This window comes from Hyperoodon ampullatus (assembly GCF_949752795.1).
Source record: "Hyperoodon ampullatus genome assembly, chromosome: 6".
Taxonomy (NCBI): domain Eukaryota; kingdom Metazoa; phylum Chordata; class Mammalia; order Artiodactyla; family Ziphiidae; genus Hyperoodon; species Hyperoodon ampullatus.
Window position 1 is genome coordinate 125,745,211 of NC_136919.1, and position 25,439 is coordinate 125,770,649.

Consider the following 25,439-nt stretch of genomic DNA (forward strand, 5'->3'; position numbering starts at 1 on the left):
CGAAATCATAGAGACAGAAAGTAGAACAGTGATGTCTAGGGACGAGGGAAAGAGGGGAGTGGGGAGAACTGTTTAACATTTAATGTTCCAGTTTTACAAGATGAAGAGTTGTACAGGTGGTGATAGTTGTACAACAGTATGAATGTACTTAATACCACTGAAGTATGCACTTAAAAATGGTTAAGGTGGTAAATTTTGTGTTCTGTGTATTTTACTACAATTAAAAATTTTTTTAAATATACATGAAGGTAATACAATTATAAGGATCCTTAGCACTCTCATAGGTGAGGAACCTTTCTTCAAAAACAGAAATGATAAAGTCAGTAGATAGCATAGAAAACTATTCTGGTGGACCTGGGATATCTGCTTTCTGGGCAAATTACATGGAAGTTAAATAGTAAGTAAGGTCTTATAACCTCTTACATGCGCTCTAAGATCAATTTACGGTTCTATTAGAGAGAAAGCCAAGTTCTGTTTTTCCACTAATATAATATTTGGCAGTAAAAGTTTCTCAAAAAATTTTTTACAATGAATAAACATGTGAAAACAGCATACTTTAGTAAATTTTAACACATTTTGTTGCACAAAGCAACCTGAGTTTTGGAGCAGAGAAGGTGGATTGTGGAATTGTTTTAGTGCTCTAAGGCAGTCTATAGTAATGGAAATAACACGTACACATAAAGCTGTAATTCAGACAAGTGTATGGTAATTACCATGTGTTTAGTTGGGCTGGCTCAGCATTTTATACCATTGGAATTTGGCAAATAGGGTCAAATAGGGACATTCTCTTTTGAGCAAGAGAATGCCATTATCCCAACATTGTTTTGTAAATATTAATGTGAGCTAATGCGTACAAGGAAGTGCAGAGGAGGAGTGGTTAGAAGCGGGCCTGTAATTTAATGGCCTTCCCTCCCCTCCAGCCCTGATGGAACACAGGCTGAACTAGGCGTACAGAGGGAGCACAGACTTGTGCTGTGCCCTCTTCCTCCTCCTCAGAACTTCCCTCCAGAACCTCGTCTTCTGTCAGGTTTTGCTTTCTCGCCTCCAGGCTGAGTTGGCTGTTGTCCTCTGTGCTGTCAACACTCAGAGCATCACCTCTGCTCTACGTACTCATCTCCCTCCTGGTCTCTGATGTGGGTCAGCAAACTTGGCCCACGTCTTTGTTTGTAAATAAAGTTTTATTTAAACAGTTCATGCTTATTTGTTTGCATATAATCTCTGGCTGCATTTATACTACAGTGGCAAATTTGACTTGGGACAGAGACCATAGGGTCTGCAAAACCTAAAATATTTACCCTCTGGCCCTTTACAGAATAAATTTGCTGACTCCTGGTCTGTGAGCTCTTTTATTAACTTTTTTGGCCAATGCCAGCCCATATCAGGTACATTGTTGGTGCTGAATACATTTTTGTCAAATTATAAAGGAGTACAGGTATGGGAAATATGGTAATGAAAAACATTAATCTGTAAAACAAGGCATTGGTGGTTTCTAGCATGTGTCCCAGGCGCTCCAGATAGACTGTATAACAATAAGACTCAGCTGAGCTGAATTTTCATTTTCTTTTTATACTTTTCCTGACCCCTCCCTGCTGGAGTTAATTGCTTTCTCAGTGCACATTGCTGTTATAAGACTTGTGCATTTTATTAGGTATTTGTCTAAAAGTGTATTTCTACCACTGTATGAACGAACTCAGAACTATATTTAATTTTTCTACATACAGCACCTTATGTGAATATGGAAAGGAACTTAAAATTTGTGTAGTCCTCAGTAAATATCTACCGAACTGAACCAAGAGGGTTGTTTTTTAAAAAAAAGATGGGCTTCCCTGGTGGCACAGTGGTTAAGAGTCTGCCTGCCCAGGGGACACGGGTTCGTGCCCTGGTCCGGGAAGATCCCACATGCCGCGGAGCGGCTAGGCCCGTGAGCCATGACCGCTGTGCCTGTGCATCCGGAGCCTGTTGCTCCGCAACGAGAGAGGCCACAACAGTGAGAGCCCCGCCTACCGCCAAAAAAAGAAAAGGAAAAGGGGGGAGTGAGGGTTGTTCTCCCCACTCCGCTCTTTCCCTCGTCCCTAGACATCACTATTCTATTTTTTAATTTAAAAAAATTAATTTAAAAATTAATTTTAGGTTACATTCTTTGTTTTGTTTGTTTTTGAATTTTATTTTACTTACTTTTTATACAGTAGGTTCTTATTAGTCATCAATTTTGTACACATCAGTGTATACATGTCAATCCCAGTCACCCAATTCATCACACCACCATCCCCACACCCCGGGGTTTTCCCCTCTTGGTGTCCATACGTTTGTTCTCTACATCTGTGTCTCAACTTCTGCCCTGCAAACCGGTTCATCTGTACCATTTTTCTAGGTTCCACATACCTGCGTTAATATACGATATTTGTTTTTCTCTTTCTGACTTACTTCACTCTGTATGACAGCCTCTAGATCCATCCATGTCTCAACAAATGACCCAATTTCGTTCCTTTGTATGGCTGAGTAATGTTCCATTGTATTTATGTACCACATCTTTATCCATTCGTCTGTCGATGGGCATTTAGGTTGCTTCCATGGCCTGGCTGTTGTAAATAGTGCTGCAGTGAACATTGGGGTGCACGTGTCTTTTTGAATTATGCTTTTCTCTGGACATATGCCCAGTAGTGGGATTGCTGGATCATAAGGTAGTTCTATTTTCAGTTTTTTAAGGAACCTCCATACTGTTCTCCATAGTGGCTGTATCAATTTACATTCCCACCAACAGAGCAAGAGGGTTCCCTTTTCTCCACACCCTCTCCAGCATTTGTTGTTTGTATATTTTCTGATGATGCCCATTCTAACTGGTGTGAGGAGATACCTCATTGTAGTTTTGATCTGCATTTCTCTAGTAATTGGTGATGTTGAGCAGCTTTTCACGTGCTTCTTGGCCATCTGTATGTCTGCTTTGGAGAAATGTCTATTTAGGTCTTCTGCCCATTTTTGGATTGGGTTGTTTGTTTCTTTAATATTGAGCTGCATGAGCTGTTTATATATTTTGGAGATTAATCCTTTATCCACTGATTCATTTGCAAATATTTTCTCCCATTCTGAGGGTTGTCTTTTTGTCTTGCTTATGGTTTCCTTTGTCGTGCAAAAGCTTTGAGGTTTCATTAGGTCCCATTTGTTTACTTTTGTTTTTATTTCCATTACTCTACGAGGTGGATCAAAAAAGATCTTGCTGTGATTTATGTCAAAGAGTGTTCTTCCTATGTTTTCCTCTAAGAGTTTTATACTGTCTGATCTTACATTTAGGTCTCTAATCCATTTTGAGTTTATTTTTGTGTTTGGTGTTAGGGAGTGTTTAATTTCATTCTTTTACATGTAGCTCCCCAGTTTTCCCAGCACCACTTATTGAAGAGACTGTCTTTTCTCCATTGTATATCCTTACCTCCTTTGTCATAGATTAGTTGACCATAGGTGTGTGGGTTTATCTCTGGGCTTTCTATCTTGTTCCATTGATCTATGTTTCTGTTTTTCTGCCAGTACCATATTGTCTTGATTATTGTAGCTTTGTAGTATAGTCTGAAGTCAGGGAGTCTGATTCCTCCAGCTCCGTTTTTTTCCCTCAAGATTGCTTTTGCTATTTTGGTTCTTTTGTGTCTCCATACGAATTTTAAGATTTTTTGTTCTAGTTCTGTAAAAAATATCATTGGTAATTTGATAGGGATTGCATTGAATCTGTAGATTGCTTTGGGTGGTCTAGTCATTTTCACATTATTGATTCTTCCAATGCAAGAACATGGTATATCTCTCCATCTGTTGGTATCATCTTCAATTTCTTTCATCAATGTCTTATAGTTTTCTGCATACAGGTCTTTTGTCTCCCTAGGTGGGTTTATTCCTAGGTATTTTATTCTTTTTGTTGCAGTGGTAAATGGGAGTGTTTCCTTAATTTCTCTGTCAGATTTTTCATCATTAGTGTATAGCAATGCAAGCGAATTTCTGTGCATTAATTTTGTATCCTGCAACTTTACCAAATTCATTGATTAGCTCTAGTAGTTTTCTGGTGGCATTTTTAGGATTCTCTATGTATAGTATCATGTCATCTGCAAACAGTGACAGTTTTACTTCTTCTTTTCCAATTTGTATTCCTTCTTTTTCTTTTTCCTCTCTGATTGCCGTGGCTAGGACTTCCAAAACTATGTTGAATCATAGTGGTGAGAGTGGACATCCTTGACTTGTTCCTGATCTTAGAGGAAATGATTTCAGCTTTTCACCATTGAGAATGATGTTTGCTGTGGGTTTGTCGTATATGGCCTTTGTTATGTTGAGGTAGGTTCCCTCTATGCCCACTTTCTGGAGAGTTTTTTTTTTTTTTTTTTTTTTTTGCGGTACGCGGGCCCCTCACTGCTGCGGCCCCTCCCGCTGCGGAGCACAGGCTCCGGACGCGCAGGCCCAGCAGCCATGGCTCACGGGCCCAGCCGCTCCGCGGCATGTGGGATCCTCCCGGACCGGGACACGAACCCGTGTCCCCTGCATCGGCATGCGGACTCTCAACCACTGCCCCACCAGGGAAGCCCTCTGGAGGGTTTTCATCATAAATGGGTGTTGAATTTTGTCAAAAACTTTTTCTGCATCTATTGAGATGATCATATGGTTTTTATTCTTCAATTTGTTAATATGATATATCACATTGATTCATTTGCGTATATTGAAGAATCCTTGCATCCCTGGGATAAATCCCACTTGATCATGGTGTATGATCCTGTTAATGTGCTGTTGGATTCTGTTTGCTAATATTTTGTTGAGGATTTTTGCATCTATATTCATCAGTGATATTGGGCTGTAATTTTCTTTTTTTGTAGTATCTTTGTCTGGTTTTGGTATCAGGGTGATGGTGGCCTCATATCATGAGTTCGGGAGTGTTCCTTCCTCTGCAATTTTTTGGAAGAGTTTGAGAAGGATGGGTGTTAGCTCTTCTCTAAATGTTTGATAGAATTCACCTGTGAAGCCATCTGGTCCTACACTTTTGTTTGTTGGAAGATTTTTAATCAGAGTTTCAATTTCATTACTTGTGGTTGGTCTGTTCACATTTTCTATTTCTTCCTGGTTCAGTCTGGGAACGTTATACGTTTCTAAGAATTTGTCCATTTCTTCCAGGTTGTCCATTTTATTGGCATGGAGTTGCTTGTAGTAGTCTCTTAGGAGGCTTTGTATTTCTATGGTGTATGTTGTAACTTCTCCTTTTTCATTTCTAATTTTATTGATTTGAGTCCTCTCCCTCTTTTTCTTGATGAGTCTGGCTAATGGTTTATCAATTTTGTTTATCTTCTCAAAGAACCATCTTTTAGTTTTATTGATCTTTGCTACTGTTTTCTTTGTTTCTATTTCATTTATTTCTGATCTGATCTTTACAATTTCTTTCCTTCTGCTAGCTTTGGGTGTTGCTTGTTCTTCTTTCTCTAGGTCTTTTAGGTGTGAGGTTAGATTGTTTATTTGAGATTTTTCTTGTTTCTTGAGGTAGGCTTGTATAGCTATAAACTTCCCTCTTAGAACTGCTTTTGCTGCATCCCATAGGTTTTGGATCTTCGTGTTTTCATTGTCATTTATCTCTAGGTATTTTTTTCATTTCCTCTTTGATTTCTTCAGTGATCTCTTGTTTATTTACTAACGTATTGTTTAGCCTCCATGTGTTTGTGTTTTTTACGTTTTTTTTCCCTGTGATTCATTTCTAATCTCATAGCACTGTGGTCAGAAAAGATGCTTGATATGATTTCAGTTTTCTTAAATTTACTGAGGCTTGATTTGTGACCCAAGATGTGATCTGTTCTGGAGAATGTTCCATGTGCACTTGAGAAGAAAGTGTAATCTGCTGTTTTGGGATGGAATGTCCTATAAATATCAATCAAACCTATCTGGTCTAATGTGTCATTTAAAGCTTGTGTTTCCTTATTAATTTTCTGTTTGGATGATCTGTCCATTGGTGTAAGTGAGGTGTTAAAGTCCCCCACTATTACTGTGTTACTGTTGATTTCCTCTTATAGCTGTTAGCAGTTGCCTTATGTATTGAGGTGCTCCTATGTCGGGTGCATATATATTTATAATTGTTATATCTTCTTGGATTGATCCCTTGATCATTATGTAGTGTCCTTCCTTGTCTCTCATAACATTCTTTCTTTCTTTCTTTTTTTTGTGGTACGCGGGCCTCTCACTGTGTGGCCTCTCCCGTTGCGGAGCACAGGCTCCGTCTGGCCACGCAGGCTCAGCGGCCATGGCTCATGGGCCCAGCCGCTCCATGGCATGTGGGATCTTCCCGGACTGGGGCACGAACCCGTGTCCCCTGCATCTGCAGGCGGACTCTCAACCACTGCGCCACCAGGGAAGCCCAACATGCTTTATTTTAAAGTCTATTTTATCTGATATGAGTATTGCTACTCCAGCTTTCTTTTGATTTCCATTTGCATGGAATATCTTTTTCCATCCCCTCACTTTCAGTCTGTATGTGTCCCTTGGTCTGAAGTGGGTCTCCTGTAGATAGCATATATATGGGTCTTATTTTTGTATCCATTCAGCAAGCCTGTGTCTTTTGGTTGGAACATTTAATCCATTCACGTTTAAGGTAATTATTGATATGTATGTTCCTATTACCATTTTCTTAATTGTTTTGGGTTTGTTTTTGTAGGTCCTTTTCTTCTCTTGTGTTTCCCACTTAGAGAAATCCCTTGAGCATTTGTTGTAGAGCTGATTTGGTGGTGCTGAATTCTCTTAGCTTTTGCTTGTCTGTAAAGATTTTGATTTCTCCATCAAACCTGAATGAGATCCTTGCCAGGTAGAGTAATCTTGGTTGTAAGTTGTTACCTTTCATCACTTTAAGTATATCATGCCACTCCCTTCTGGATTGTAGAGTTTCTGCTGAGAAATCAGCTGTTAACCTTATGGGAGTTCCCTTGTATGTTATTTGTCGTTTTTCCCTTGCTGCTTTCAGTAATTTGTTTTTAATTTTTGCCAATTTGATTACTATGCGTCTCAGCGTGTTTCTCCTTGGGTTTATCCTGTATGGGACTCACTGCGCTTCCTGGACTTGGGTGGCTGTTTCTTTCCCATGTTAGCAAAGTTTTTGAATATAATCTCTTCAAATATTTTCTCGGGTCCTTTCTCTCTCTCTTCTCCTTCTGGAACCCCTATACTGCGAATGTTGTTGCATTTAATGTTGTCCCAGAGGTCTCTTAGGCTGTCTTCTATTCTTTTCATTCTTTTTTTTTATTCTGTTCCACAGCAGTGAATTCCACCATTCTGTCTTGCAGGTCACTTATCCGTTCTTCTGCCTCAGTTATTCTGCTATTGATTCCTTCTAGTGTAGTTTTCATTTCACTTACAGTATTGTTCCTCTCTGTTTGTTTGTTCTTTAATTCTTCTAGGTGTTTGTTAAACATTTCTTTCATCTTCTCGATCTTTGCCTCCATTCTTTTTCTGAGGTCCTGGATCATCTTCACTATCATTATTCTGAATTCTTTTTCTGGAAGGTTGCCTATCTCCACTTCATTTAGTTGTTTTTCTGTGGTTTTATCTTGTTCCTTCATCTGGTACATAGCCCTCTGCCTTTTCATCTTGTCTCTCTTTCTGTGAATGTGGTTTTTGTTCCACAGGCTGCAGGATTGTAGTTCTTCTTGCTTCTCAACTTAATCTCTGTTAAGCCTAAATGCGCATATGCCAACATTGGCAGCCTGAATCTTACAATGCCTCTTTGTTCTGTAAAAGAAACTAGCATTCAGAGCCTGGCAGGACAGTTCTCTGGGACATTAGTCTGCCATCTTCTTGGACTCTCTGCTCTCTGAATAAAGTTGTTATCCCTTGTGTCCCAGTTCATTGGCCTGCTAGTGTTGGACGGTCTCCTGCAGAGGTGGGGGGTGGCTGTGGCTCACCATGGGGACAAGGACACTGGCAGCAGAAGTTCCGGGAAGTACGCCTTGGTGTGAGCCCTCCCAGAGTCTCTAATTTTAGGTTACTTTAATGTAACATTTGTTCTTTAAAAAAAATACTGAAGAGGTAAGAATAAAAAGTAAAGCCTGCTACTTGCCTTTCATTCATTCTTCTGAAAATCTACTTCCCTGAAGAAGACACTGTTAACTGATGGGTAGCTGTCCTGTGCATCCTCCGTGCACACAGCACACAGTCGTAAACAGTTACACAGAGTTCTGGTATGTTATAGACAGAAAGAGGCTTAAGAAAAGGAGTGCGCTCTGCATACCGTGCTGTGACTTTCTTCTTTTCCCTTCACAGTGTACGTACATAGAAGTACTTCCTTCTTCCCAGTGGCTGCATAGAATTCTAGTGATTCCAATTGTGATATTTTCCCAGGCCCCTGATGATGTTTAGGTGGACAAACAATGCTGGAGTACACATCCTTGTACATATTCTTTTGTATTTGTGACATTTTATCTGTAGGATAAATTTGAAATTTCAGTTGCTCTTTCAAATAGTATGTGAATTTAAAATTTTTACCAAGTAACTGTAATTAACTTTCTCACAAACAGGGTATGCAAAGACTTATTTCCTCACATTCTGGCCAACGTTGTTTATCACTTCCTCTTTGTCAGGTTACAGTGGTATCTTGTTTAATTGCTATTTTTTTAATTTGGAGGGAAGTTAGTATTTGGTTTAAGTGTTTATTGGGTTATGTTTCCTCTGTCATTTGCCTTTCCCGTCTTCTGTCCACTTCTTATTTGGGCTGGCATGTTTTTCTCAGTGATGTCGAAGAACTGTTGTGTATTAGAGGATTAGCAATCTGTCAGTTATGTTGCAGGTATCTTCTCCCATAATTATTAAATTTAGTTGTATATTTTGCCATCCAGATGTTTTAACATTTATATAGGGAACTTTTCTTGTGACTTGTGGGTTTGGTATCATGTTGCGGAAGTCCTGTGTCAGTCAAAGAGTATAGAAAATTAACCTATGTTTTCTTCCTCGTTTTATACTTTAATTTTTTCATGTTTAAAAATGCCATCTACTTGGAATTTTTTTGGTGTTAGGAGTGAGGTAGAAATTCAGCCTTTTTACTTTTAAGTGGCCAGCTCCAGAGTGTGTGTTTTTATGTGATGAATGTGGGGCAAGAAAAAAGTCAGAGTTGTCTTCCAAATTTCCAGCCTAATTGTTTTCCTCTTATGATTTTCACTTACATATATAGAGAAAAAGATATATTTAACAACAAAGAAAAGTCACTTACCATCATACTATACTAAAATATAAATTCCATTTTTCACTTTTCTCTGGAAATTTCTTTCCATATTAATTCTGATTTATAAGAGATGCTTCAGTAGCAGTGTCTTACATTTAAACTTACCATGTGTGCTGCACATAATGTGTCAATTGGCTCCAATATCTACCTAGTGTTAGTGACATTAATTACAGTACAGTGAAGTGAAACATTATAGCCTAATTTTTTTAAGGATTTAGTTCCCCTCATCCCTGAATATTTCTGAATCATTTTAATGATCAAGGAAAGACTACTGTGAAATGTAAATTTTAAAAGAAATGACAGATTTGATTTTTCCCCCCTAGATTTTGGACTGGTTTGTACAGATATGTTTGGCCCTGAAACATGTACATGATAGAAAAATTCTTCATCGAGACATAAAATCACAGGTAAGTTTATTCTGTCACTACTAACTTCTCAGTGATGTGGACATGGGGCCAGCATTGTCTTGCGCTAGAGTGTTTGAGCTTGGTGCAGTCTGTATCCGACTGTCTTCTCCCTTCACGGTTCCCACTCCACTGTAACCCTGAAGATCACACAGGCGTCGTGTCTTAGGTCTTTACCTGCTTTTCATGTCCTGCTCTTTCATTATGATGGAAGAAATCCAACACAGTGGTTGTGTGGAAGGGATTTTTTTTTTGAGATTTTACATGTTTGAAGATTCTCCTACTTTATATTTTTTTAATTTTTGAAAAAAAATTATTTGCTTTTTATTTATTTATTTTTGGCTGCATTGAGTCTTTGTTGCTTTACATGGGCTTTCTATAGTTGCGGCGAGCGGGGGCTACTCTTTGTTGCAGTGCATGGGCTTCTCATTGCGGTGGCTTCTCTTGTGGATCACGGGCTCTAGGTGCCCGGGCTTCAGTAGTTGTGGCACACGGGCTCAGTAGTTGTGGCTCATGGGCTCTAGAGCGCAGGCTTGGTAGTTGTGGTGCATGGGCTTAGTTGCTCCGCAGCATGTGGGATCTTCCCAGACCAGGGTTTGAACCCGTGCCCCCTGCCTTGGCAGGCAGATTCTTAACCACTGCACCACAAGGGAAGTCCAAGATTCTCTTACTTTGATGAGAATTTGGTTATCAACTTCTAGGTTGGAAATTGTTTTCTTACAGAATTTTGAAGATGTTGCCCATTTGTCTTTTGGCTTCTTGTGTTGCTGTTTAGGAATTTGCAATTTCTTGCCCTTGTTTCTTCTCTCTGGCCCATTTAAGATATTCTCTCTGTCCCATGGTTCTGAAATTTCACAGTTTGTGAATTGGTGAGGCTCACTTTTATTCGTTATGCTGTGTACTTTTGAGAATGTGTATTTCTTCTAGAAATGTTGTAGAAAATGTTTAGCTGTATTTTTTCAAATATTATTTCTCTTTTACTACTTTCACAGTTGTCTCCTGGATTTTTTTCTAGATACATGTTGGAGCTTCTTAATTCGTCCCTTCAAGTGTCTTATTTGTTCTTTCACATTTTATTTGTGTCTCTCTCAGTTGTATTCTACGTGAATTTTTCGACCTATCTTCTAGTTAACTAAATCCCTTTGAAATTTTGTGTAAGCTAGTGCTTTTCTCATCTGTTGACTTTATTATGACTTTTTTTCTCTCCAAGATTTCTAAATGGTTTTTCATATAAATCTGTTCTTATTGTAATTGGGTTTTGTTTCATAATGTCTTGTTCTTTTCAAATGCATATTTATTTCTTCATTTATTTCTTTGCAAGTTTCTAAATATATTTACTTCAAAGTTTTTATTGGCCTGCTTTATAAAACTAATTCTGTCTGTAGTGAATTCTGGTTCCGGTTATTTTATTTGTTGTTTTTCTTTGCAGTAGCTTTCTTCACGTGTATTGGATTCTTTTGTGGGAGATACTTTGTCCCCACAGCTCACTCATCTTTGCATCGAGGTTTCTTTCATGTTTGCCTCACTTGGGCTCACGCACTTCCCAGGGTGGGTAGTACAGAGGGGCTTTGTTTCCTGATGTCAAGGCCGTGTGTCTGTCTTCTTACCTCCTTAGGCCTGCAGCTGCTTATGTAGCCTTGTAGCCCCAGGATGAGTAGTGGGAAGGAGAGGGACTATGGTGGGGTTCCCTACCCCATCTTTCCTGTCTCCCAACCCTCTGCCTCCTAATCCCATTTCAGACCATTTTACTCCATTCCACTCAACCCTGCCTTGTGCCATCTTTGGCTGTGAGCATGTGCTTGGTTCACATCTGGCTGATAACGGAGTTTAATTCATGTAATCCCACAAACTTCTGGCTCTGCAGTTTGATGATAGAGCATTGGAAACCAGTGGTATGCTTTCTGTCTCTGTGGATTTGCCTATTCTGGACATTTGATACAAATGGATCATATAATATATGACTGTGCCTATTTTAAAATTGGGTTGTCTTTGGTTCTTATTGAGTTGTAAGAGTTCTTTATGCTGGATTCTTTGTCAGATATGTGATTTGCACATATTTCCCCCAATTCTGTTTGGGTTGTCTGTTTACTTTCTTGATGGTGTCCTTTGCACAAAAGTTTTTAATTTAATGAAATCCAATTTATCTGTATTTTCTTTTTATTTCTTGTGCTTTTGGTGTCATATCTAAGAAATCATTGCGTAACCCAGTGGCATGGAGATTTACTTCTGTGTTTTCCTCTAGGAGTTTTATAGTTCTCACATTTATGTCTAGAATCCATTTTGAGTTAATTTTTGCTTATGGTGTGAGATAGGGGTCTACATTGATTCTTTCGCATGTGGATATCCACTTATCCCAGCATTATTTTTTAACTGGATTCATTTTTATGACAGAAGTTGTTGACTAAGAACGGGACTGTAGCAATATTTCTGGCTTTTTTTTCATCTCTTCTACAGAACATATTTTTAACCAAAGATGGGACAATACAACTTGGAGATTTTGGAATCGCTAGAGTTCTTAATAGGTAACATACAGTTTTAAACTTTAGTTTGCTATAATGTCTTCAGTGAAATTTTAATCCCTGGTGATGTATGTGTGGTAATGTCTTTAAGTGTCTTAAGCTTCTCTAGTAACTCTCTTTTGTTCTAGTACTGTGGAGCTGGTTCGGACTTGCATAGGGACCCCATACTACTTGTCACCCGAAATCTGTGAAAACAAACCGTATAATAATAAAAGGTATTTAAAATTATATTCATTACGTGTTTATTTCCTTTACATCTTTCTCTGTTGTAATGTCTGTATTAACTTTCAGAATATTATTCTAAAATCAGTAATGCACATATGTAAACATATATATACATATGTATATACATTTTTTTAGTATATAATGAGGGAAATTATAAAGCAGCTATTTCACTATCTTGTTGAAGGAACTATAGAATCACTTTATTATTTAAGCTATAATAGGAAATAGAGTGCTTTCTTTGTCTTTCTGTTCGTAATAGTCACTTATTGAATTATCATAGTTAATATTTATTGAACACTTACTATATGCCAGGCACTGTTTTGAATGCATTCTATGCATTAACTCTCTTTATCTTCACAATAACCTTGTGAGTTGTAGGTATTATTCATTCCTCCTTTCCTTATAAAGAAACCAAATGCAGAAAGAGGTAAAGTAACTTCAGAGTCCCAGGCATCTGGCTGCCAAGCACAAATTCCTAATCACTGGGCTGTATTATGGCTAACAGATTGACTAATATGTGTGTTGGGAAGAGGAATTCTGCCACTGAATTCCAGTTACCCTTTATTTTCTCTCATACACACTAATTTAAAAATGCCAACCAAGAAGCATTGGTCTTGATTTTGAAAGCACCCTTAGAAGCTGAAAGGAAGAAGGTGGTAGCTGGCAATAATGCATGTATTCATGGTTGCTATCCCTCTGCCCGCCCCCCCACACCTTTTTTTTTGAGGGTAGAGAGGAAGCTGTGTTTCAGACCCGAGCAGAAGGTCTGAGAACGTCATCCGAGGAATGTATTTAAGATCAGTTTAAATTACAATGATCAGTCAAGTCCATGCAGTGTATTATTAGTAGACATTCTAAAAGAAAATAGTATTTTCTTCGAGCTAAAGTAATTTTACATTTTAATGCTGTTTCTGTGTCTTGTGGATAACTCAACTGTGAAAATATTAGTCTTTAAATCTGGAATGGATTTTAATCATCCCTTGGAGAATTTTATGTAAAATTGGTTTTGTGGGAAAAATGCTTTAAAAATGTAATGGATGAACATCATCAATTATACTTTGAGATTCATATTTTCCCAAATGTATTTTAAAGTATTTTATTGATAAGATCATTAGTTTAATGTTTTTGTTTATAGCTTTTAGTTTGTAACATGTACAAGTTACTAAAAGCTTAATTACATTTACATTTTTTTCTTAGTTGAATCTTAAAATTAAACAGATTTTGGAGGTTACAGGTTTATATTTGTAGATTTTTGTGAGAGTTTGGGTAAAGATAACTTTAGGATTTCAATAATGGGCTTTATTCTTTTTCAGTAAGTTCAACTTCCAGGAGGAGTGGTTTTGTTTTTCTTTTTTTTGACTTCCAGGGACCACTGTAGCTCTAAATTGTGGGGGTTTTTTTCCTTTTAAAAATAGAAGTAGTCTTTTAGTTACAGAACTATCTGTTTAAGATAAAAGAGCGGAAGAGAGTGTTGATAAAGAAGATAGTGTAACTAAGTCTTTAAATTAGGAGAAAATAAATTAATGTACTTACATATTTTAGTTGGCTGTCACAGATTTGTTTCAGATTTAATTTTAGTAAAGTAATATTTTCTTCTTCATTAAAGCAGTATTTTGCTTTTATAGTATTTAAGAAATTGTGGTATTTTGCAAATAATGAATAAAACATTTTGATTTATGCAAAATAAAAAACTAAATGAAACATCCATGAAATTTACTGATTTTTGTCCTTTTAAATATTAGATTTCTTTAATGAAACTTTTAAAGTAATTACTTGGGCAACTGTTATTTTTCTAACCTGGGATAGCTGCTTTTGTCATTTGGTTATGGTTGTAATTTTAAGTTTGAAAGGTCATGTTTTATGGAACACATATTTTTGCAAAGCATTTTTATGCTGCTTTTGTCTCCTTTAAATTAAAAAACCTTTTAAAATAAATTCTGATATTTAGAGAAGATCTCTTATTTTTCTCTTTTCTAGTGACATTTGGGCTCTGGGGTGTGTCCTTTATGAGATGTGCACACTTAAACATGCAGTAAGTAGAAGTTTCTGAGATACTTTAAAAATTATGTCAAAAAGTACATATAATATTTCTGATTTAAAAAAATCATATGCCATCTTTCAGATGACCCTCTTGTGTTAGAAATTCTTCACTGTCAGTTTATAAATTTCTCTTCTTTTCTGAGGTATAAATTTAAATCAATTTTCCCTTAATATGTATGCATATATTACATATACATATTATATATGTTATTATAATACATATATCATACTTTATTCCAGAAAATTATTTCTAAAGACAAATTTGCTGTCTTTTTAATGTTAAATTCACATATGAATTTGATATTTCAGCTTAACAAACTTTATTAATTTCATTATAGCAGTTTTTCTCAAAGCATCCAAATTATTTGAGTTTGGAGTTGAAATTATCTAAAGAACATATCTCAGCATATTTGTTGAGGGGGGATTTTATCAATTTAAATAATCTTTAATTCAGGATATTTAAACTTTTCACTGTTGAGATTCTTTTGAGATGACACATAATTCACCAAAAAGGGGGAGTTCTTGTCCAAAAAGGGGGAGTTCTTGTCCAAAATAGGTTGAATTTTAATCACTTTCCATTTTAAAATCTTTTTAAAAATGCTTCCCCCACTGATTAAGCAATAATATATTTTCATTACAGAAAACTTAAGGGAAGAGATTAACATATAAGTAAGTGAATAAATATCAAAAGCAATTCTTCCAGCCAGTAGTGACTACTTGTAATATTTTGTTGTTTCCTTCTAGACTTATAGAATAATTTATAAAATGAGTTTTTGTTTTTTTTCCCTCAAGAGTTTAGTTATATGGTATAAGCACTTTTATAGTTTGTTTTTATTGCCTGATATTATTTGGGGAGTATTTTTCTTTGTTGTGTTTATTCATAGTTGCATACTCTTCTACTGTATTCCCTTAAGATTTTATTTTTCTGAAGGAAAAAGCATAGACTGCCAAAGTGATATGGCCTGGTGGATATTAGATCTGTACTTTAAGAAATTGGTCAGTTTTTCTGTGACACACAGTCATGTAGGTCTAAATCTACATATTTTTAGAAAGTCTTTTCATTTACAATACATTGTTCTGTCACCATTGTTTCTGTATTTTGGAATTGTTTACCCTTAAGTGGACACATAAAATTAAGTAATTCATTAACCTTTATTTATGAAGAGCTTATCAGTTGAGAGATAAATAAAACTTCATTGTAATGAAAGAATAGAGTAATAACCTATTTCTGCATCTAGGATTCCTTCCTAGATATATAGGTATTTCTAGATGATTGAATTGTACTCAAATCTTAATAAACAATATCATATTTTAAATGCTAGGAGAATTCCACATTTGACAGAACTCTTTTATACTTGGATATAATCACCAGTGCCTAACTTATAGCATGTTTTGTTTTCTTAACATGTGCATTAAGAACATATTGATAGTGTACAACGGTTCTATACTATTTTAGCTGAGATGTCAAAAGCTTAATTTTACTTTCAAAATGAAACCATCTTTTGATTTTAAACTGCCCCACCTCTTTTTTCCCCCCACTTCAGTTAGAGTTTATATCGTGTTTAATCCTAAAATATATATTCCCATTGATAAGGCTTATATTCCCCTTTGGAATATTTGCCACATTGCTGACCCCATGCCTTTTGGGAGCATCACACACTTTAAAGTAATAATGAGCAGTGTATAAAAGGAAATTAATCTGTACCTTTATTTATTATATTTTTACCAAATAGTTTTAGTTCTGTAGTTAACTTCTTGTTCTAGTTGCTACAGCAGAGACACAGGAAGGCAGGTTTTAAATGAAGACTACCAGGTTTGCTTGTTTTACCATCTTGATTACTGTTATGTTTTTATAAACTCTTTACTCTAATTGATACCTGTATCCCATCTTTTCGTTTTTTGAATAAGTAAAAGTGAATCTGATAGTGAGTTGTACCATTTTACGAGGACTTATGCTCTCTTTCAGATGTGTTCGTAAATAACCAAGTGAACCTGGCTCTAGAGAGCATGTGCTGATTGAAACTGGGAAGAGGGTTGCAATTCTGTTCTGTATTGATAGGAAAAGTACTGTTTCTCATTGTTGAAACTGACATTTTCGACTTATGTTTCATATATGTTAATTTATTTTCTGGATTTTAGTTTGAAGCTGGCAATATGAAAAACCTGGTACTGAAGATCATATCTGGATCTTTTCCACCCGTGTCTTTGCATTATTCTTATGATCTCCGCAGTTTGCTCTCTCAACTATTTAAAAGAAATCCTAGGGATAGACCATCAGTCAACTCCATATTGGAGAAAGGCTTTATAGCCAAACGCATTGAAAAGTTTCTCTCCCCTCAGGTATGTTCTTTTATTTTATAGTTAAATTGAACAGTAGGGTTATGGTGCTTGGCTAGGACATGGCCTCCTCTCTGGAGGAGAGCACGTCGCAGCTGTGGGGGAATGCTTGCCTTTACACTGGCGTCAGCTTGCTTTCTGTTCTCACATAGCTCTCCCCTTGCTGTCTGCTTTTGAGCTGTGCATCTCTAGGAGGGAGAACATACCTTCTGTGTTTCCTCTTCACACTTACTGCCGAACTTCTGAACTTCTCATCACCAAATGTGTGGCAGTTTTTACATACCAGGCAGAATTCATTTCAGCCCTGACCCTGTGCACCTGGAGATCGCATCAGATCCCACAGGTTAAGGGCTCCGTCCCTCCCACAAGACCACCCCCACTTCAGAAGCCAGTTTAAGTCACAGGTTGCCACCTGTGCTTCTGAGCGACTTATAAATCAGAGGTTCCCATTACCCTTCCTCTGGTTTGATTAATATGCTTGCTGGAGCGGCTCACAGAACTCGGAGAAACATTTACTTACGTTCACCAGTTTATTATAAAGCATAGGGTAAAGGATACAGATGAGCAGCCAGGTGAAGAGGTGCGTATGGCGAGGTCCAGAAGGGTCCCGAGTGTAGGAACTGGGGTCCCTCTTTGAATGTTCACCGACTTAGAAGCTCTCTGAACCCTGTCCTCTTGGTTTTTATGGAGGCTTCATTAGTAGGCAGGATCAGTTAAATCACTGGCTCTTGGTGATTGGCTCCAGCCCCTTTCCTCTCCTGGGTGGGGGAAGGGAGTGGCATTGAAAGTTTTAACCCTCTAGTCAGGTGGTTGGTTTCCCTGGCAACCAGCCTCCATCCTTAGGTGCTTTCCAGATATCATCTCATTAACATAAATTCAGGTGGGTTTGAAAGGCGCTTGTTTTGAACAACAACAGACACTTTTGTGCTCTTCCCGCTGAGGGCATCACAGGGATTTGAGGGCTCTGTGCCAAGAACTGAGCGAAGACCAAGTATATGTTCCCTGACGTCGTTGCCTCAGCGCAGAGGTACTCCTCTGTCTCTTGTGTGCCTCTCGTTTGGTTTTCCAGTTTATTTTATTGTGGTAAAATAGACATAATATAAAATTTATTATTGTGACCAGTTTTGAGTATGCAATTCAGTAGTAGTAACTACATTCATAATGCCGTACAGCGATCACCACATCCGTCTACCTCTTTTCACCTTGGAAAACAGACTCTATACCCATGAACCAGGGACTCCGCTTTCCCTCGCCCCAGCCCTGACCCCCATCTTTCTGTACTCTCTGTCTTCTCTGATTTCTGACGGTAAGATTATTGAACACTTCTGTGCTTCCCTTTCCCCACCTGTGAACAATGGGATTGTAAATGTACCTACGTCATGAGGCAGTTGTGAGCATCAAAAGTGACACTGCATGTGAAGTGCCTGATGTCTCATACTTAATAAGTACTCAGTATACGCAATATATGTTAAATATTATCAGTATATCACTTTATTATGCTAATATAAATATGTTATCTTTATAATTCATAGGATTGTAATTGTTTTTTCTCTAACAGAAAATGATTGGAAACCACTGATGTGTGGGCATTTATATGTATGTGTAATAGATTATTGACTCATGATTCCTCCTCTAGTACTTGCATATAGGTGCATAATAAATATTTGTTGTGTTGAATTTTAATTTGACAGGATTTATCAAAAATCTATATCAAGTCAATTAGTGTAAGTTATTGATATAAATATGATCACCTGAAAGTGGAATTATTTTACGTAGTTTGTGTGGCCTTTGTTGATTTAAATGATCAACAATGATCATTTATACTCTTGTATAAATCAGATATCTAACAAAATCATAGTTTTATTACTTTTATATGTTTATGAGATGAGAGGGAAGTGTCGTATATCCTCTGGCTTTTAACAGAACATCCGTATGAACAAACAATCTTTAGAAAACAGAGATGTGGATTTAACTGTTACATCCAGGAAAACACATTAGTAAGCAAGAAAGCCAATTAAAATTTGGCGGTTAAAGGCCACTTATATAGGACATAGCTACAGTCTCTGAAGTGTGGGTGTCTTACAAGACTCCTTTGTTATAAATAACATTTTCAAGGACAGATTTATGGTGCAGCGTACTATTGTTTTTTGGCAACTACTGGAGAAGAAAGAATGACTGCATTTAATCTTGCTGAGTTTCTTTCCCCCGCATACCAGCAGTTAGGACGTGCAGTCCCAAGGCTGAAGCACTGGAATTCAATTAGCCAGCTACAAAAGAAAATATTCAAGCCTGATATACACAAAGCCTGTAACATCTAAAGACAAAAGGGCAGATTATGGCTGTTAACAGAGTGTTTGACACACATGCTTACTAAATACATAGTACCCCGTTGCTGTTTATGCACCACTTAGATTTCACTCTTCACGAAAAACTTTCGTTCTTATGATTTTTCTGCTATATATGACTTGTTCAGTACTTTAATGACAAAGTTTATGATACTTTTTTTAAGGCTTTAACTTCGAAACAATATGAACTTTTACTGCAGCATATGAACTATTATTTTCAGTATCACTATAATATTCTCTACTGTCTTTAAATTTCTTTAGTCCCTGAATTCTCTCAGTGCCATCAGCCAGGATCTGTGGGGCATAGTTCTCAGTCTAGCACATCCTGGAGATGTCTTCTTGGATGTGGCTTGATAGATCGTGGACAAGCTCTGGTCCATTAGGAATGTAGGTGCCGTCCTGTAGTGCTTTCTGTGAGGCGGAAGATGTTGTATATCTGCATGTGCAACCTCATAGCCACCAGCTTAAAATGTGACTAGTGTGGCTGAAGAGCTGAACTTTAAATTTTATTTATTTTAAATTTTAATCCAAATGGCTACATGTTGGTAGTGGCAACTATATTGGACGCCACAACATAGGAATTCCACAATTTTCTTGGATTCCACGTCCCATCTCTCAGTTCACATGTGCATTCACGCAGGGGAAAAGACAGACTCACACTCAAATTTAGGGCAAGGTAGAGATCATAAAGCATGTCTTCCATGAAAAAGAAAGGAAAAAAACCCACACATGTTCAGAAGAGAAAGCACACTCACACAGTTGGCTCCCAGTTGCCTGTGAAGCAGACTTTTCATGCAGTGGTTCTCAAACTTTAGCATACATAAAAATTACCTGGAGGACGCTGCTGAATCCCACCTCTATTTCTATTTCAGTAAATCTGAGATGGAGCCTGAGAATTGGCATATTTTATAAGTTCCTGGGGATGCTGATTCACTGATACTATGAGGCTTTGAGAACTGCTCCTCTAGGGATCCCTGATGGGAAAGGCGACCATCTCAGCTTCTGGCTTTTTGCCTGTTGGAGTTTCTGATCCCTTCCACTGTGGGCAATCTACCCTTCACCACCCCTCTGTTCTCTCGAAGAAAGAGAAAATTCACTTGCCTTTCCCTTCTTTGCCCAGTAAGAAAAAAAGCAGGCCTAAATCGACTTAGCAATTATATTGTTGCTAACATAGTTTTACATTTAAAGAGGGAAAAAATACAGTGGGTAGGGAGAGAAAGTTACTTGCAGGAAATACTAATGATTTCTGCTTCTCTAAGTAGTGGAGTGTTGTAGTAATAGTAAAAGGAGATAACTTTTAAGTTATGTAAGAATATTCAAATATTTATCCAGTAATATGTTTACAATTATATATTAAGATCGAAAACTCATTGGAGATGCTGAGAAGATTCAGAGTAAAGTTGAAATAACCGAGAGGTTAATCCAGGGGAGGGATAATGAAGTGATTCTTCAGCAGTTTTGAAGTAGATGAGGGAGACGGATGCACCTCAATACAGAGGTTATTCTAGATGGAGGGCAGTGTTGTTAAATCGCCGAAATGCAGAACAGGCAAGGCAATGCGCAGGGGGCCTGGGGGGTGCGTTTTGTTAATTCGAGAAGAGAGCTTGTCCAGAGAAATAATAAAAAGATATTGGGAAGGCTGGGGAGAAGGTAGCGTGAGAGGAATTTGTTGAATGGATAACTTGGATTTTAGTACAGTTTATTTGGCAGCATAATTGTGACTGAAAGAGGGAAAAAAATGTGTTCTGACTAATGGCTAGGTGTTTTTTTTTAATTTGGTAATTTAACATTTTTTCTAACAATTTCCCCCATCTTTCAATTTAAGCTTATTGCAGAAGAATTTTGTCTAAAAACATTTTCCAGGTTTGGAGCACAGCCTATACCAGGTAAATGAAATTTAACATGAATCCTTTCCCCTGTTTGCCATAATCAGTATACTAATTATACTAGAGGTATTTGTAGATGTAGTAAGTTGGGGTAATCCAGAGGAAATGCATCTTTAAATTTTTTATGTTATATGGCAATATCCAACACTCTCTGATGAATTCATAACAAAATTTCCCTTTATTATCTGCCTTATTTAAATGAATTCTATTTTGAAATCTGTCTTATTCAAATGTTCAGCTCATATTCTGAGAACATCGTTAGAAAATGTTATAAAATGCCCTAGTTAACTGCAAATCTTTATGTTAAATAATTTTCTTTGAGAAATACTTAATATTTATGTAAAATAATTTTCTTTGAGAAATATTTAGTATTCTAGAATATTTTAAATGTAAATCAGTGTGAAGTCAGGCACCTTAGTAAAGATAGATTTTCTTTTAAATATAGCCAGCAGCGGTGGAGCATTTGTAGGGCTGTGAGTGTGGTTATATATTATGTTTATGTATGTAAGTGTATCTCTGTGAGAGGGAAATTACATTTTTTCTGCATGGAATGATTTCAGAATGGGTTTCTTAAATCAGTGGAAGTCATTTAAGATTTGAAGATTGTGTTGTTTTTCAAACATAATGCTTTGCATGTTCTCCATTTTGAGTATGAACACATTAATAAAAATAAATCCTGTATCATAAAAGCGAGTCCGTATCAGCTGGACATGGTGTAACTGTGTGTTCTCAGGGAGGCCAGCTGGGTTAGCTCTTCTTAAACACCCTGGGGCTCATCCTCTGCGCCGGCCGAGACTGGCAGTCCTGGGAGATCAGATCCACTTGGAACCAAGTTCACGAGACAGACCCAGGGCAGGGTCAGCGTGTCCCTCCTGGCGAGGAGTCCCATCTTCCTCCAAAGCGTCCTTGTCACACAGGCAGGAAGGAATCCCCGTGTCAGCATTTCTTCCCAGTGGGCGAGTCTCCTGGGAGGCGGAGCGCAGGAGCCCTGCTCTGCTCTGGTGCGAGGAGCTGGATGGAGGGGGTGTGTGATGGCGAGGCCCTACCCTGTGGGCCCCCTCCCCGTGGGCAGGAAGCTTCCTCCTGCTGGGAGCCTCGCCTCGGCAGCCAGACGAGTAACCCTCCCTCTTCTCTGGGGAGTGTTTGTGCTTTTGTGCCTCTTGCTCCTTTTGTGGGACACACAGTATTTCTTTGGTTATGTTAATACACGTAGCCAGGTTGCAGCGGTGTGACTTTGTATGTCTGTTTTCCGATTGGAGCTTACAGTTGAATTTTCAAAGGGGAAATTTTTTTTCTCACATTTCCTGGTTCCTGTTCTGATACAGTTGGAGTATGTGTTTGGAAAAACTTACTGTACCACACTGCGTCTCAGATCTTCCACACACATTAGTTGTGAATCTCTAAACTGCCAATCAAATGGCTTATATCATTTTTATTTTTGTAAGAGTTTACTAAATTATATGAACAGTATGTGTTCTTTATAAAAATTAAAAAGAAGAAAAAAATACCCTAATGTTAACACAGACTGTTACATTTGGTATATTTTTTTCCATGATAGGAGATGCATAATGATTGAAAATTGGGGTTGTGTTATATCAACAAAGGTTTGTTTCTTTTAATTCACAGTATTACATGTTGATCATTTTCTAATACAGTTAAATATTCTTTGAAGAACAGAGTTTCATGGTAGTATTTCCTCGTGAACTCCGAGGTAATTTTTTTCTCCATTCCCCTCTTAAAGAAGAAGCGTGCTTGTTGGCAGAGGTTGGTCACGTGGCTCTAGGACATGGTACCCCCCTGGGATGGAGGGCAGGCTGAGGGAGGAGTGGGGCGGAGCCGGGGGAGGGGGTCTTGGAGGAAGGGGCTCCAGGAAGGCTCCGAGCAGAGGAGACTCTTTGACCTCCTCTAGTATCTTTGATGGCCGTGTGGTGTAGACTTTCTTTTTCAGACGAGACTGAATCTTGTCTGAGCTTCAATAAAAGTTTAATACGGAATACTGCAGGGTTTACCCTTGTGTATACATTTTTGTGTTTCTCTGATTATTTCTTTACAATCAATTCATAAACGTTGTTCTTTTTTTTTTCTTTTGGCCACACTGCGCGGCTTGTGGGATCTTAGTTCCCCAGCCAAGGACTGAACCTGCACCCCTGGCAGTGAAAGCGTGGAATCCTAACCACTGGACCGCCAGGGAGTTCCCATAAACATTGTTCTTGATATAGATTGCTCTCTGGAAACTTTGACCAGTTTGTATTCCTACCAGCAGTGCATAAACATACTCATTTCCTGGGACCCTTAGCTATAGAGATTCTTTTAAGTACCTGTTCTTCAATGGGTCTGTAGGTGTAGGCATTACTCAGACTATATATGAAGCAAATATTAAAGTGCTCATAGTGATGGAATTAATGTTTAGCAGTTGCTCTTGAGGTTTATATTCTGATTTCAAAAGTAATTTCTAAGACATTGAATGTTCTTTTTAAAGTTTATTTTTAACAGCTTTATTGAGATATAATCCGCATACCATTCAGTTCGCCCATTTAAAGTCAACAGGTCAGTGTTTTTTAGTATATTCACAGATACTTGCAGTCATCATCCACAGTCAGTTTTAGGGACATGCTTGTTCTGTGTGAGAAGTTTCAACATGTGAGAAATCTCAACAAGTTAGCTTCTTGCTTCTTTCAAAGAGTGGCTTTAGTGTGGAATAGCCCTAATGGAGGCATTGCCGTGCGGTAAGGAGGGGGTGAGACGTTTAATGAAAAGTCTCAGATTCAGTGATCTCAGTGATTGTGAACATGAACAAGGCCATCTTGAAGAATTTTGAAATTAGGGGTTTCCAATTAAGAACTCTGAAAATAATTTTTTTCTATTTTTTTCACATAGCTAAAAGACCAGGTTCAGGACAAAGCTTGGCTTCTGTTGTGTCTGCTCCAAAAATTACAAAGCCTGCTGCTAAATATGGAGTCCCTTTAACGTATAAGAAATATGGAGATAAAAAATTACATGAAAAGAAACCACTCCAAAAACATAAACAGGTATGATGATCATGCTACAAACTGTGTATTAATAACATGCTCAGTTTGACCTTATTTTATTGTAGCTCAATTCAGTTAATCTTGATATTCATAGGATTGTTTTTATTAAGTTACTAAAGAACAATGTTCTCTGCTTCACCAGTCTTCTAAAACTTGGGAGACTTACAGAAGTCATAAAGAAACATTAGTTAAGTAAAGTAGCTGGTGCTGTAAAAAGAAAGTAACATTATAAATGAAATCATTTTTGAATAACCTAAGCAGAGCCATCTGTTTTTGTGCCTAAAATAAGTAAATATCTGTGATAAACATCATAAAAATCTGGGGAAATTTTGAATTTAAGAATTCACGATGAGGGGCTTCCCTGGTGGCGCAGTGGTTGAGAGTCCGCCTGCCGATGCAGGGGACACGGGTTCATGCCCTGGTCCGGGAGGATTCCACATGCCGCGGAGCATCTGGGCCCGTGAGCCATGGCCGCTGAGCCTGTGCGTCCGGAGCCTGTGCTTCGCAACAGGAGAGGCCACAACAGTGAGAGGCCCGCGTACCACAAAAAAAAAAAAAAAAGAATTCACGATGAGATAAATAAAATCATAGAGCTGGAGGAATATGATCATATAGTCTGTCATATTTCAGATGAAAATGAAGGCTTGTAGCATTTAGGGGTTGTGTCTAAGAACACAGAGTATTAGTTGCAGGAATTTGATATTTTTCTTCACGTCACTAGCTGTGTTCTCTGGTATATGGAACCTGTTGGTTTGCATATGCACATGCATACATACACGTACACACACATGTAGTTACAAAGGGGTGTGTAATGCTGTAAGACAGACCTCCTAGTAGGGGTGGTCCGTCTCTTTGGGTAGAAGCTATGATAAAGTAGTTCAACATGATCCCTGTAAAGCAGTCTTCAAATAAGTTATGTAAGTCAGCATCTAGTCAGGAGACAGAAAACATAATAATTTGATAGGGGAAAGTTTAGTGTAAGTAATTATTATCTGTTTTTAGGTAGTTGACTTCTAAGGGGTAAAGAGAACTCTAAAGAATACAGGCCTGGCAGACAGATGCAGGAAGCAGGCACTGCTCCTGGTGCAGAGGCAGGGCCCCATAGGAGAGACAGAGGCCAGAGTATCACCCCGCCTGCCCTTAAAGCCGAGACTCAGAGCCTGCTGGGTGTGGATGGAGGTGACCCCTGGGTAGTGGAGTTCCCTGAGGTGCCAGGGCCGAGGCTGGCAGATGCGAGACTGTCCATTGTGGAGCTGATCAGACTCTTGGAACCTTCATAGGGTGAACTGTGCTGAGAGGCCCATGGAGGAGCCTGCAGGGCACTGCTGGGCTCTTTGGGCTGGGCTGCCGGCTGGGGCACCAGGTGCGGCGGGCAGCTGGCCTTGAGGCTGCCGCTGAAACTCGCAGAGAGGCTGCCGGGGGTACTCTGCCTGCAGGGGTGGT

General features: G+C 38.2%; 1 protein-coding gene across 1 annotated transcript in view; it reads left to right on the forward strand.

Moving 5' to 3' along the window:
- NEK1 (NIMA related kinase 1) overlaps positions 1–25,439 on the forward strand; it is a 150,372-nt gene that overhangs the window by 33,921 nt on the left and 91,012 nt on the right. Inside the window, exons 5-11 of the mRNA XM_079705795.1 lie at positions 9,535–9,618; positions 12,070–12,137; positions 12,263–12,349; positions 14,337–14,391; positions 16,539–16,739; positions 20,907–20,967; positions 23,845–23,996. Of these exons, the coding sequence (XP_079561921.1) occupies positions 9,535–9,618; positions 12,070–12,137; positions 12,263–12,349; positions 14,337–14,391; positions 16,539–16,739; positions 20,907–20,967; positions 23,845–23,996 (708 nt within the window). The remainder of the gene's footprint in view (positions 1–9,534; positions 9,619–12,069; positions 12,138–12,262; positions 12,350–14,336; positions 14,392–16,538; positions 16,740–20,906; positions 20,968–23,844; positions 23,997–25,439) is intronic.